The sequence below is a fragment of the Eschrichtius robustus genome, chromosome 3, assembly GCF_028021215.1.
Source record: "Eschrichtius robustus isolate mEscRob2 chromosome 3, mEscRob2.pri, whole genome shotgun sequence".
Taxonomy (NCBI): domain Eukaryota; kingdom Metazoa; phylum Chordata; class Mammalia; order Artiodactyla; family Eschrichtiidae; genus Eschrichtius; species Eschrichtius robustus.
The window spans coordinates 166,362,384-166,377,304 of record NC_090826.1 but is presented as its reverse complement, the minus strand read 5'-3'; the positions used below and the strand labels follow the sequence as shown (position 1 = coordinate 166,377,304).

Sequence of the window (14,921 nt, the reverse complement as noted above, 5' to 3'; positions counted from 1 at the left end):
TATTTCTTCGTTTGTGTCTGTGTCATTATGTACAACTTGTTACCCATGCATTGTGACTTTGGTTTTGTAAACTAACTTCAGCCCAAATAGTTCGCAGATCTCCTCCCCCTACCCCACGCAAGGGTAGGGGCCACGCTTTAGAGGCAAGTAATACACGATTCTCCCCCTTCCTCACCTTACACTTCTAGAGAAGAAAGGGTAAAAAGCATCCAGAGTCAGCCACCTCCCGAAATTTGGCCCTGTGACTTATATCATTCCATTCTTATTTGGGTGTTGAGGCTCTTTTGTATTTGTGATGGAGTTTATTGTGAAGAGAGAACTTTAAACTGAGCCATCTTGGGAAAAGTGATCTTTTCAAGCTTATTCACGTTATTTACAAACTAATTGTACCTGATTCCTGGCTGAATTCCAAGTACATCCCCCCCCACCCCCCACCCCTTACAGCTCCCTCTAAGGTCTGAGATGGAGCTTGCTGGAAGGCACTGGCTCCACCAATGACAAGCTGCCTTGTGGAGCCGTCACCGTCTGGCAGGGCTGGTAACCCCCAGTTCTAAACTCTAACAGACAGATTTCTTGGATCTTAAGCCCTTTGGCATACCCCTCTTGGAAATCATGATTTTTGAGTTTATAGACCCAATCCTATCCCTGCTGTTCAACATCCATTCCTGCTCAATTAATCCATGAGGATTTCAGAAAAAAATGCCCGAAAATCCAGAACATCAACTCTTCTTGGCCTTTTGTTAACTTGGAGGCATTCTGAATAGCTCTCTGTATCCTTTGCTCGCATCACCAGGTTGCAAGCAGCATCTGAGATGCTCTGCCATGAAGTGGTTGGTAAAACAAGGGATCTACAAGGAAAAAAATCCCACTTCTGGGTCCATCTGCTGCCCAAATCTGAACCTTCTGGACCTTGTTGACCAACGTATCTCAATATTAACAAGAGAATCTGATACTTTCTCGGATGATATTAAGGGGAAAAAGTCTTTCCCTTTTTTGAAAATTTAGGAGAGGAAAGGAGTTTCGGATTTTGAATAGCTCCCAGTTAAAAAATAATAATTCACTATACGGGCAAAAATTTTTGGAACTTAACACTAGAGATTTGTATCTTAACATCCGCTTCAGGCCCTAAATCTTTGGGTTACCGCACAGCGGGTGGGATTACTTCCTCAAATCAAGCAAATTCCCACGCCATAACGAAGCATGTGAACTCCCCCTAGACGCAGCGTTTTTTAGGAAAAAGCAAAAAACAAAAACAGAACAAAAGGCAGCTACTTTCTAGGCTGCTGGGCGTGTACCTCACTTCCTTTGCCTTGAGGGACATTTCTGTAATCTGCAGGTCACAAACAACTGCTCCATCAGTCTGTGCTTTGTTAGGTGGACATTTTAAATGAAATAAATTTTAAAAACAATTTCATTGAGTACAAACAATTCTGAGCAAATTCCTCACAATAAGTGTAGACATGAATTGTGTTCTTGGTGAGTAAGAGGGCGAGGAATTTGTGTGAGAAAGTCCTCAATTCCATGTTTCAGGGGCACAGGATCAGACTCCAGTTAGGGAATCTCACGGAGGCAGGCTTGGTTCTTCCACTTGACCTTCCCTGTGGATGGTGGGCTGTTCACAGAGGGGAGCATGATGGAACGGAGGTGCACTGGCCCTTCCAGTGGACATGCCCGCAAGTGTAGCAGTGACTCCGTCACTGTCACGAGTGTCTTGAAAAGTGGATCAGTATCTGCTGAAGTTGGACACAGGCACGGGCTATGGCCCAGGTACATGCCCACGAGAAGCACATGCCTATGGGCACCAAAGACACGTACTGGGATGGACCTTCATGGCACTGCTAGCCCCGGTGGTCCCGAGCTGGGAGCTGTTCTATCACAGTAAGAATGGACGACCAACCACCACACACATTATAAATGAAACTCACCTACAGTATTGAGACACAGAAAATGCACCAATCCATGGGACTCCCCTGGTGGTGCAGTGGTTAAGAATCCACCTGCCAATGCAGGTGACATGGGTTTGAGCCTTGGTCCGGGAAGATCCCACATGCTGCGGAGCAACTAAGCCCGTGCGCCACAACTACTGAGCCTGTGCTCTAGAGCCTGTGTGCCACAACTACTGAGCCCATGTGCCACAACTACTGAAGCCCATGCTCCTAGAGCCCGTGCTCTGCAACAAGAGAAGCCACAGCAATGAGAAGCCCATCACCGCAATGAAGAGTAGCCCCTGCTCGCTGCAACTAGAGAAAGCCCGCGCAGCAACGAAGACCTAACGCAGCCAAAAAAAAAAAAAAAAAAAAGAAAGAAAAAAAGAAAATAAAAAGGCACCGGTCCTATTTATTTATTTGGTTGGTTGGTTGGTTGTGCTGGATCTTCGTTGTGGCATGCAGGATCTTTAGTTGCAGCATGAGAACTATTAGTTGCAGCATGTGGGATCTAGTTCCCTGACCAGGGATCGAACTGGGGCCCCCTGCATTGGGAGTGCAGAGTCTTAGCCACTGGACCACTAGGCAAGTCCCACCAGTATATTTAAATAAAGCACAAAAACAGCCAAAACTGATCTACGGGGTTAGAAGTCAGGAGAGTGTTTCTCCTGGGTGTGGACGGAAGGGAACGCGAGAGGGCTCTGGGGTCATGGCAATGTCATTTCCTGATCTGGGTGCTGGTCCAATGGGTGTATTTATGGTGTCAAGGTAGTGAGTTGTACACGTAAGTGCACTTTCCTGCGTTTTACTTCCTTTAAAAAAAAGAAAAAGAGGCAAAATATGGGTGGGGGGGGAATGCTAGCTGCGGGGACTCCTGACGGGAGCCCTGGTGCGGGCTTGGGCGGCTCCTGAGAGGTGGCCTCTGCTCTCACCTCGGGGGTCAGTCCCCACTGCAGGGACGGGTGCCCTTTCCTGGGCTGACAGTGCCTGTCTGCAGGGTCCCAGAACCCCACCGAGTCTCAGGAGCAGCGGCAGGAAAGGCACAACTCCGCACTATGCATCGCATTGCCAGCGTCCAGGCTTTCCATACAAATTTTTGTTCTGGGGGTCGGGAGTGATGATATATATAGCCATAATCATCCAAGAATAATAGAAATCACTGTCACATCCCAGGTGACTTTTAAATCAAAGAGTTTTGAAGACTAGATCCGCAATGTCTCCTCCCCACGGGGTAGCTTTACAAATGTTAATTAACATCAATCAGTTCAGCGTTACAATACCTCTCAGCCTTTGCTAGGACAGGCCCTGTGAACAGAGAGAAATGGCAGGATAGTGGCTCTTTACACCTGGTCCATGGAAGAGCCGTGAACTTGACCTACAGGACCTCCACCGGTCTGCCACTGCCGGCAAAGTCAGGGGGGCAGTCTCCAGTTCTGTGATACTGAATGTCTCTGTCAGACTGGCCCATCTGTTGTGGGGACCCTCAGCTGCCTGCAGCCGGGTATAAAACCCACAAAGCTTGAGCTGGAATGATGTCGGAAAACCCAGACACTTAATTTTCCAGCTGAGAGAACAGAAGCACCAAACCCCAATGCTTGGACCACCCTGCCAGGGGCTGCCTTCCCCTCTGCACTTCTTGCTGGCATATAATTGCTAATGCAGCATTTTAGGATATCACGCCTCATGATAATAAGCTCCAAGAGAACATCTCACTTGGATCTGAGGAGCCTGGCAAATCTTTTTATCATAGAGTCTCTTAGAGGATAACCTCTTCACTATAGATAATAGGATTGAGCCTGGGATGAAAACCATCAGTCTCCAGGAGCGAGGGAAGCCGGACATCGCAGTGTACCCTCCCCAACTCCTTTCCCGTGAACCTCGGGGGCTTCTCAGATATTTGAAAAGGGGAGGAGAGGAAAAGAAATTCAGCTAGAAATGAGGCTAATGAAAAAGGAAACCACTCAAGTTGCTCTAGTTCAGGCTATGAAGAGCCTTCTTTCCGCTTTCCTGACTTCAGAGTATGGGGAAAAAAATGCAGAAGTTAAAGTGAGGCCATTAAATGGTCACATAGTCTACATGAATGTACCAGCAAGCTCCTTACAAACCACAGGCTCGCAGATATTCTTGGCTGAAAGGTAACCGGCCTCTAGGAAATGCAGTGAGAATGGGATGGTCACAAGACAAGAACGTGCGGTCTCAGGTGCCCTCCATTCTCTAGAACTCCAAAGCACTCCCAGCCTCCGCATGCAGTGATTTTGTGGTAGCACTACTCCTGGGTTGCAGACACAACACAGTTGCTACTGAAAAGCACAGGGTATCTGGTAGCCCAGAGGCAGCCATTCATTCGTCCGTCAGGCTGCTCGTTGAGTCTGGGCAGCGGCCTTGGGTGGCTCCAGTGAGGACGGCACTGTTTTCTGTGGACACCATTAGACAGAAGTGAAAAGCAGCATTCAGGGATGAAAGCAGATTGCTTGACACCCTCCTTAGTGACGGGTTGAAATGCAGAAGGAGGCCCAGGAAAAGCTCTTCAAGCTTTTAGAATTGAGCATATTTTGAGGTCAGAATCACAACCAAGAAAGCGGAACACTCTTTTTCACATCATATATTTTTGATAAATGAAGAGCACTGGTAAAATAAAAACAAGTCTTCTTTGACTTAAGTATTTCATCTTTTTATTTCAAAACAAGAAAGGATACCAAGAAGCAGAAGAGTGAAACAGTTAAAACCAGCAAAGCTGCAAAGTAGGAAAGAAAGTACAGAGGAAGAAATGGATCCGATTTCAATATGATTGCTTAATGCAAACACAGGGCTCTGATGCTGCAGACCTAAGAGGTCACGTCAAGTCCAAGGACTTCAGCAGGCTCGCTGACCCATCAGTGACAGGGCTACGCCCCTTTTCTGCTGAACTTAACTTTACACATTCTAGACACATGTCATGCACATACAGGTTACACTTTATGGTTACATGAAATTGCATGCAATTCACACAGAATCATTTTGAAGGCACTGTTGTGCAGCAGGAGCTGCTACTTTCTGGCAAGTCCTTCCTAAGTTGTCTTGCAAGTGGTCCTCCTTTTTATTTATTCATATTTGAAACTTTGGTGCAAAACCCTGGTGCCGTCTAATGCCACCTACGCTGCCAACCATTTTGGTTTCATGTCTCACCCTCTCCTCCACTTCCCTTTCTTAAAGGTAGGCTCCAAACTTGGAAGGTAATGTTTCCTGACAATAAGATCCCCCTTTATTTGGACTTACAAATGACTTTTGAGTCAAGCAGCAATTTACAATTTGTTGCTTGAAAACAAGTTGCTACCAGTTTCTTTTACTCCTGAAATTCAGCAAGGCCAGTAACTCAGAAATTCCATGAGATAAGATACACGAGGTTCTGTATACACATTAAATAATTTCTAATTCCAATTCAAATATGGCCTTGGATATGTTTAAGTCAACCTTAACTTTTAAAGTGTTATTTCAGTCCATACTGCCTTAAGAGGCTCACTCCCAGATTATAAAGCCCTAGATTCATGGGCTGCATGTACTCACATCCTTAGCAAAGAAAACCGCTCTGCATAATCTTTAAGGACATAAGTGCACATTTCTAGTTTTAAAATTATGTAGCAAAGCAGGATAACATGGGGGACTAACCCATTTGGACCACAAGAAATTCACCTTTAAATTTTACCAACTGGGCTCTTCTACAGGATGCTGTTGGCCTATCAACTAGGTAGGTCTGGAAAGGAGAATGTATTTAACATTCTAAATCTCAAAATGGAAACGGTGTATGTTGCTCTCCAACCGGAAAGGTTCATCCCTGACTCTCCCACTTCTCAAAAGTAAGATAAAAAGCACCAAAAAAGCCTTCCTGTCATTCACTCATATGGTCATCCCAACTCCCCAGAGGTCAGCAGAAAGCACAATGGAACTGATTTTCGTTCAGGTCAAGTAAAAGGTTTTGAAAACTCCTCCCACAGGCAAGGCAACAGAAAGCTCTGAACTGGAACTTACCTGGATCGACCTCTGCCTGAAGTCCCACTCCGCCCAAGCACAGATGGGACTAGCCCTAACTCACCCACTCTCTCTACCCCAGCTACAGACCAGACTTGCAATGCTGCTATAACTACAGACTGCAGGGATGCTTCCTCGTTCAGTCTTATCAAGCAAACCAAAAAAAGAATGTCTATGAAAATGTGTAAATACTGTAATTGAGTTCTGAATATTTTGCACCAACTACAGATGTCTCAAGATAGAATCTTCTTTCTAGCTCATTCACTTTTGTTAGAAACACTTCATTTTCCCCAAAAAGAAAAAAACACACATTATGAAAAGCGTGTCTTACTGCTAAAAAAAAAGTGAATTCCAAAACACACACATGCCCACCAAGAACAGAAGTCAAAGAACATCTGCAAAACAGGACTCATCTTTTCTAATCCCAAACCTTCCCATTCAACCTCTGACTTTGTGCCAATTATCTTCTCCTTAAGATCAAGCAAAGACTAAGAACAACATTCACCCAAATGGTGCGGGAGAGTCACCTCGTTGGCCAAGAAACTGCCGTTAGTCTTTTGGATTAACAACAAGGACCTGGGAAGGAATGACAGCTTGTACACTCGTATATAAGAAGAAGGGCAGAGAGGGGAGGGCAGTGTTCCTCCCATGGATGACAGTGATCGAAGGAACCACGGTACAGCAGGCTCAGGGGATATGAGAGCTGCTGAAGTGCATTCCTCCCCAAGAAACAAAGAAGGGCTGCTTCACTCCATCCAGCTCTGCAGAGTGTTTACTTAAAAAAAAGCTACTGGGCCAGAAAAAGAGTCAAAAGGGCTTTGTCACTGATCTAATCATAACCGGAGCACGGTTTCACGTCTCACATGATCCCACACGGTATCACTCTTGGTCTGTGGGAATGGATGGCTGCCTGTGCTTCCAGGCTGAGGCCGTGGCTGGGAGAACGCAGACACCTGTAACCCGATCCGTGCAATCTCACGAGCGAGCAGAGGGCCCTGGGGCAGCAGTTAACATAGCACTAACACTGCATGCGGCATGACTGCAAAATCATCCTTTCATCGATTTTACCTTACTGTTCACACCTAGCATGCATGTTTTCAAGTGAATAGGGTCTAAGATTTTGAAACAATTAAAAGCGGCACTTAGGATCAGAGAGCAAAACTCAGGCCCTTTTCTCCTTCTCTTGGATCAAAAAGGAAGAAATAAAGCAAACCAGCGGCTGCAGAGTACACACTGGACGATGACACACAGAGCTAAGTGTTAAAGGGAGGGGCAACCTCAGAGACACGGCCTGGAGACCACATGGACTAGCCCTGCAGCCCGACAGCTGGTCAAGCCGGCTGGAGCCCAGGCCAATGACCGGTCCACTTCCCACATACAAAGGGAGGAGTGAGACGGCGAAGCGGGAGGAACACAAAGTGTCCAGCCTAAGAAAGGGGCAAAGGAGTGGGTTAAAGTAAGAATCTTTTAACGATGTTTACTTTCAGAAACAAGGCTATTTTATGTGAGGACCAAATACTACCCCCTAGAATTCAATTTCAGCAACTGAAACCTATAATGATGAAGTGTCTATGGTAAGGAAACCGAACCGTAAACTCCTTGGCTCAGGCCTGAAACTCCCATTCCCCTTGGTAATAAGTAGGCAGAAAAGAAAATGAAGCCAGATTTTAATACGCCTCTCTTCTGAGTATCTAAATCCTCCCAATACTTTTCTCAGGGGGAAATGATTTCTCCCTTTGGACATTTTAGTGACAAAGTCAGCGCCTACCACCAACCCTTCAAGGCGCAGAACTAACTTGGGTCTACATGTAAGTTCATCACACCCAGCTTCCACTTGCCCAACCACCACCGCCGGGCAGCCTGGCAGCATCCGAGGACACACGGGGCCTGGGTGACAGCGCTAAGTTAGTCCACCACCAAGAACGGACAAACCTCGGACTTGAGGATACGAGCATCTAGGGAAACTCCGAAACATTTAAAACACCCAATGCCACGGCAGGCAGAACAAACGGAGTTTACACCCGAGTTCAACGTGGTTCATGACAATAAAAATTTCAAATCGGTATTTCTCACCTAAAATTTAAATGAAGCAAATTGAAAAACGGCTCTAAAAATGCCTTTAATCTTTAAAAAAGGGACTCAGGCTAAGGTTCCATGGACGTGACTAAGGGCATGAATGAACCATAATCTTAAAAAGCCTTCTGTGGCAGCAGTTTCTTTTGTATGATTAGAACAGCTTGTATTTTAAGTGTAAGCCAAGAACCTATTTTCTCATTTTCTATAGATTTGAATGGAAACTTTGGGACCTGACGGAGAATTAAATATCCTTCAATGTAAACACCTATCAATATACATTTCTTCAATGTAAATTTTCTAAATGCCATTTCCTGTGTAATCCAAAGGACCAACTAACTGCATGCTTTTTAATATATTCTAAGTCTTCTTGGAAGAACAACCATTAACTAAAAACCAAATGCACCCATATAACGTTATTCACTACCTACATTAGCAATTTCTTTTTTTTGTATTTTAAAAATTCTGTTACCTATTGCTAAAGAAATCATTCTTGGAGCCAAAGGGGAAAAAAGTTAAATCAAATTTAAACATGATAAACTATGAGGCTGTGATTTGTATACAGAGTTTCACACTTACGGAATAAATGCAAACTTAGTCCTCTAATGAAATATATAAGCTTTTCTAATAAGTTTTATTAAAATGAAAGCTGTCTTCGCTCAGAACAGTTGAGAAAAGGTCGTATTTGAGTTCTCAGTTAAGAGTTATATGAAAAAGTGATGGAAAAGAACACTCTTTAGATGATGTATGTGTCCTCCCTACCCTCAGCTGCCTCCCTGAGGCCCTGATTTCTTCCCTCTACCGAGGAATCCCACAGCCCTATACCAGAAGCTTCCAGGGGCTCTGCTCTCCGCTCAACTTCTCCAAGTATAAAACATGCTTCACAGAAGTGGGGTACATCTCAGTGACTGTGACCTTTTGGCTCAAACACTTAAAATTGAGGATTCAGCTTTATTTATTCTTCATGTTAAGTTAATCAGCAAGTATTTGAAGCCTACTACATGCCTTAATTGATACTAACATTTCAGCTTAGAGAGTTCATGTACAACAGATGAATCTATAATAACTGAAAAGTCCTTTTTTTCCTTTCTTGACCTTCAGATATATTGGTTTCATCAGATTTAACAAAACTAACCAATAAATGTGGCAGTAATTCTTTCAACATCCTAAGTCATTATGACAATCATTTATTTACCCTCTCACAGGGACTGTTACTTTAAAAAAAACAAAAACTCTTTAGAAAGAGATAAATTTACATAGTTCATAACATTAGGAGCTTTCAATTGTATCTCCTTACTGATTCAATTTGCTTCTCTGTGAATTCACCATTGGTATCAACAAGGGAGATATCCTAGACCTCCATTTAAGTTGACACCGCATATTCCTAACCCTCCTATATTTACTCTAGTAATATTTTTTCTTTTCTAATCAATTTTAGACTTTTTGAAAATTTGAAGGTTTCACTTTTAAAGTAGTATGAACAGATGTACAAACCTACTGAGCCTTGGGCTTCCCTGGTGGCGCAGTGGTTGAGAATCTGCCTGCCAATGCAGGGGACACGGGTTCGAGCCCTGGTCTGGGAAGATCCCACATGCCGCGGAGCAACTAGGCCCGTGAGCCACAGCTGCTGAGCCTGCGCGACTGGAGCCTGTGCTCCGCAACAAGAGAGGCCACGATAGTGAGAGGCCCGCGCACGGCGATGAAGAGTGGCCCCCGCTCGCCGCAACTAGAGAAAGCCCTCGCACAGAAACGAAGACCCAACATAGCAATCAATCAATCAATCTTTAAAAAATAATAAAAAAATTAAAAAACCTACTGAGCCTCAAAAATCATCTAGAGACAACATAAAGGAAACAAACATAATCCACAGCCTATCTGGAAGTTTGGAACAGAGAAAATCTGCATTCTAGACCCTCAACAGTACTTGGCTCAACAGCCCTTTCTTGAGGGGTTACCAACTTTAGCTTCTTAGGCAAATGTGCTTATTTTGAGAGAAAACTACTCTTAAAAATAAATGTTCTCCACTGTGTCTTTTTGTAGCCAAAGATACCTGGGACAATTCTATTCACCCAGATTGACAAAGATTCCTTATGCATACTTCAGAAACATCTAAGTCTAAATATGAAATGGCTTCTCAGTGAAAAGTCAGAGGTATTAGCATCATTAATTTCATTATACTCTCAGGATCCCTTTCTCATCCCTTAGAGCTTTGAGGAGATGTACACATACGAATTCATCTATTAAAAACAAAAACGGTACTACCAGGAACACGTGTGGAGTTTTAATGTGAATGCTGGAGTAAATGTCTTCAGGAAAGCACATTATGCAATAGCTTCATAAAGGAATTAAGAGCTCCTAGAGAGTTCTTTCACACAGTATGCTTTATATGATGATGTCATTCTTATGCTTAATCGATAGAATTGAAAGGGTAAGAGGGTTATATATAAAGTTAGGATGGCTACAGAAAGGAATCACAGAGATCCTGTAGCATACCTTTGTAAACTGTGCTTCAAAGGATAACACTACTTAGAACTTAAAGGCCAATTCTGCACAAGGGCACTGGAAGTATATACAAATTTAGGAGACAAAGTTGTATCTAGGCAAATTTTAAAGGTTACCACCTGTTACTTCATTCATTTTTGAATGGGAAGTGACTCTTAGTTTGTAGACAAACATTCTGATTTATACACGAAGGGAAGCAAGAACCCGAGATGGGATAGAGAGAAAAAAATCAGTTAATATGTTTACACCTGTGGACTGGGTAATGACTGCAAACGTCAGTGAGTGGCAGGAACATGGGGTCCACGAGAAGCGGAGAGGATGAGGGAGGGAAAAGTTGGGGTCCGGTAGGAGAAAGAAGACAAAGACTGTTGTATTTCTAATGAAGACATTAGAATTTTAAAGCGAGCTCAAAATCAGTACTTCGTAAGAGTCAGATAAAACGTACTGCTGCTTATATGTGGGTTTCAAGAACTACATATAAACAAACACTATATAAACAAACACTACTGTATAAACAAACACTATAGATACAGATTTCACTGTATTTAAAACTCGGTACTTGGTAAGGCCCTTACAATATCCTTTACACTGCAAACTATATAAAGGAAAAATTTAACTGCATAAATGAGTTTAACGTATCTACGCTGTAGAACAAAATGGAGTAAACTTAAACATTTATCACTCTCTTGACTGTAAGACACTGTACCAAGCTGGGCCGAGAGAAAATAAGAACACACAGGGAACACCCAACAGCTATTTCAAGCAAAAAGTAGACAGATACATGATCACATATTCCCTTTGTATACATTACTTACTTAGTATTTATGACTTATGAAATCTTTAAAGAATAGTGTTGGTATGTAAACTTTAAGTAGTGAAGTCATGGACTTTAAAGAGTGTTTTTTACATTCAATCCAACTTATTTTAGAACAGATTATGTCAGAAGATTATCTAAGTGTCACAAACAAGCAACACGTATATACTGCAATTTTATTTCAATCGCACAAACGAAGTTAGCATGTAGGAAATTTAAATGAAACAGTACGGTAAAAATAGCAGAGAACCAAAAACTCTAATAAGGAAGTACACCTAAAGCATGAGAATTCAACATTCATTAGTGTTTCATCTTCAGTTTTGATTGACACTTGATGCTTGCAAATTTTGAAACAAACTTTGAGATCATGATGACTATTCTGAAGAGATTTCAGCACCAGCACTAAGATTTGTACATTCAGTTGGTTTGCAATTGACTTGTTAGCCATTTACATAGTGTATAGTACAGATTTGTCACAGGTCAGATCACAGTGTTGAAGGAAAGAAGTACCTTCCTGTAATTAGAAAGGATCCCCTAAACTGCACTCAGCTTAAGACATCCAATGTACAAGAGCACGAAAACCATCATAATATTGTGGCTCCAAGGAACATAGTTTTGATAAGGAAAATAACCTAAGCTTCTGTTTCCCATTTTAATTACTGAAATCTCTAACAATGACAAAACTGTCACATAGGACAGCAAATGTATACAGTAATTCAATCAAACTTCTTGGAAAGAACACATTTAGCAATCTGGGATAATGCAGAACGACAGGAAATAAAACGTGATTCAACACTTGTTCTTTTTGTCATTTTACACAGACATCATGTTAATATTAGACCAAGGCACAAAACGTTTAGTGCATAAACCAGTTTCTTTTTTAAGATCTAGCATTTTTACCGTAGTCTTTTATCTTACTTTGGACCACTTGTACCCAGTACTCTATCCTACTATAGACTGTTTAACTTAATCAACAAAATCAAAAGTGATTTCTGACCAGATTTATGGGGGACATAAACATTTGTATCATCAAAGTGTTTGCACAACCAAAAGTACAACAATAAAGATGAAAATGCCTTCTATTTCTTTTAGAAAGTAGTACTTCATAAGCTTGCTGCATCTTTAATGTCTTCACTATTGGATGACAAAGAAGAGTTGATAGAAAAAAAGAACTGTATACTTGAATTATGATAGCTCATCCATCACAGATCTAAAAATGAAGTTTCTACAGAAACAGGAACTATTTTAACAAGGGAAAAAAACTCCCTCATTCAAACCTCTTTGAAGTGGTAATGGCTGCAAACTTGCAGTGCTTAGAAAACTATGCGCTATCAACAAGTTCTGTCTTACGAACTTAGATTAAGAAATCTAGAAAGCAGATGAAAGTGGATTATTTCTTCAAAATTTTAGTAAAGCTACTGATAATCAAAGGTTTCAAAGCAAATATGGCACATAACAACTCAAGCATGAATCAAGATGGAGAGCCTGGAGAATTGTGATTTCCTAAAATTTCAAAAAATTCTATCATTGCAACGTACAGGATTTCTCCCCTATTTTAATCTTAGAAGTTTCAAAGAAAAGGGAGTGGATAACATACACACACGTGAGTGCCCACACAAACACGCACGCACGCACGCACACGGTGGTAAGTAGAGTATCTAGTTCCTTCTTCCCACCACCTAAGTCTCACTTTATTTATTAAAAGAAAATTATGTAGGACCCCCCCTCGTTGTTTTCCCTTTATCTAATGATTTCTGTGACCTTAATTGCTGCCATCATTGTTACTTTTCTAGTATTTCAACATAACAAGGTTCAAAAGCAGCTTTGTAGTCAGGAATGTGTACCTGAATACCTGTATAACTGCAGGGCGCCTAGGTAATAACAACTGCCCAATTCAGGGATGGAACTTTTGAGTTCCACACTAAGATGTAATTCATGTGAAGCTCAGAATCATGTTTCAGACCACTGAACTTACTCAAGTTAAAATACAAATAGCTGAAGACATGATGTAAAAGATTAAGTACTTGGTGCTGTTAACATATTTACCAATTAAAGTCACAAAATATTCCTCATTATTATTCATGCAGATAACTGAGAACGAAGATAGTGCAGAAATTAACTTTAAATAAAAAATTATTCCTTCCCTTCCTCCCACTCCCCTATACTCTACAAAATGTTTTCCCTGGGACTAGGCCTTGAAAAGGCCACTACATATTAGTTTGACATGCATTACTGTCTGCAATTTAAAAAGCTAATTTTGTGGTGGTTGTAATTACATTATAAAAATGTCCACGTGCATAAATCTAAAAAAGGTTGAAAACCTACAGTGAATCTACAATATACTGTTTTACATTTGACCACTGGTTTGTGTTATGTAGGAGTCACAGATTTGGTAAAGCATTGTAACAATTTAGGAAGGCATCTAAATCTTTAAATTCTGGACAAATTTTACGTTTGAATCTACAAAATTGCATGAAGGCTAAACTCGAGAGACTTCCTATCATTCTAAAATTCCTCACTCCGAACAAATCATTTTTAGGACACTTTCTTATAAATATCACCCTTTGAAAGCACATACAATTTCATTTGTTCCACATTTTATGATCTTAACCTACATAGGGCTGAACTCAATTATTCATGGAATATCAAATATGATAGGAAGACAAACCTGAGAGAAACATTTACAATACAATAGCATAACTTGCTAAATTCCTCATCACCATTCTCTGAAAAAAAATTCTCAAGCCTTTCTCCTCTTTATTTTAGCAATGGATTGTGGAAAACGTGCGATTTTCTCTTGACATGAAAGTATTTCAATGCACGGTGATCTTGCCTGACGGATTCAGTATTTTCTGCATAACTGATACAGGAACTCCTATACGACTCTCCTCCATCCCGTTGTAAAGGTCAGAGAAAAGCAGAAAACTGTGAGGGAAACAGCTTATCGCCAGAGTAGTAATGTCTGAAGGCTTTCAAAGTATGTTGGTTTTTCCCTCCTTCTGACTGTTTGTCTCCATTTTCTTCTTACAGCTCACAAGATGTAAGTAAGGGTTTTGTTGTTAACACAGTTGTTCTTTGTAGGTTTTTTTTTTTTCCTTTCTCCAGATTAAAGTCCTATCTCTCCTTAGTTTGATTCTCTATGCAGTATTTGACTTGCTCAGTTCCTGCCTGATTGCTGGGTAGGAAAAGGAAAAATATTAAAAGTAAATATAATGATAAGGTAAAATAAATGCGTGATTCATTCTTAAGAAATCTTAACGATTGTATTCAAACTCACAGTAATAAGAAGACACACTGATCTTGCACCTTTCATTGCAGAAATCTTTTTCTTATTTTTATGAAGACCACACTAATTTCTATATATTTATATATTCTCTCCATTTTGTACACAAAATGAAAAGACCGATTTTTGGTGCTTAAAACAAGAGGTCAGTGGGATGGGATGGATGAATAGAAGTAACCTAGAGAAAGACTTGTTCACCTAGTTTTCCATCTAATACTACTCAACACCGGAAACTTAGGAATCTTGCTTACCCCTATTTCACAAATAATTTCCATTATATGAAGGAGACAGAGCTCCTCCCTGACATCCTAAACCAAGT

At 41.3% G+C, this 14,921-nt stretch overlaps 1 protein-coding gene across 6 annotated transcripts in view; it reads right to left on the bottom strand.

Annotated features, from left to right (window-relative positions):
* Positions 1 to 7,972: 7,972 nt before the first annotated feature.
* The window catches only part of ENAH (ENAH actin regulator), a 168,429-nt gene continuing 161,480 nt past the window's right edge, over positions 7,973 to 14,921 (bottom strand). For all 6 annotated transcript variants that reach the window (XM_068541752.1, XM_068541754.1, XM_068541755.1 and 3 more), the window contains one exon: positions 7,973 to 14,494. In XM_068541752.1, the coding sequence (XP_068397853.1) occupies positions 14,457 to 14,494 (38 nt within the window). In that variant the 3' untranslated portion in view covers positions 7,973 to 14,456. The remainder of the gene's footprint in view (positions 14,495 to 14,921) is intronic.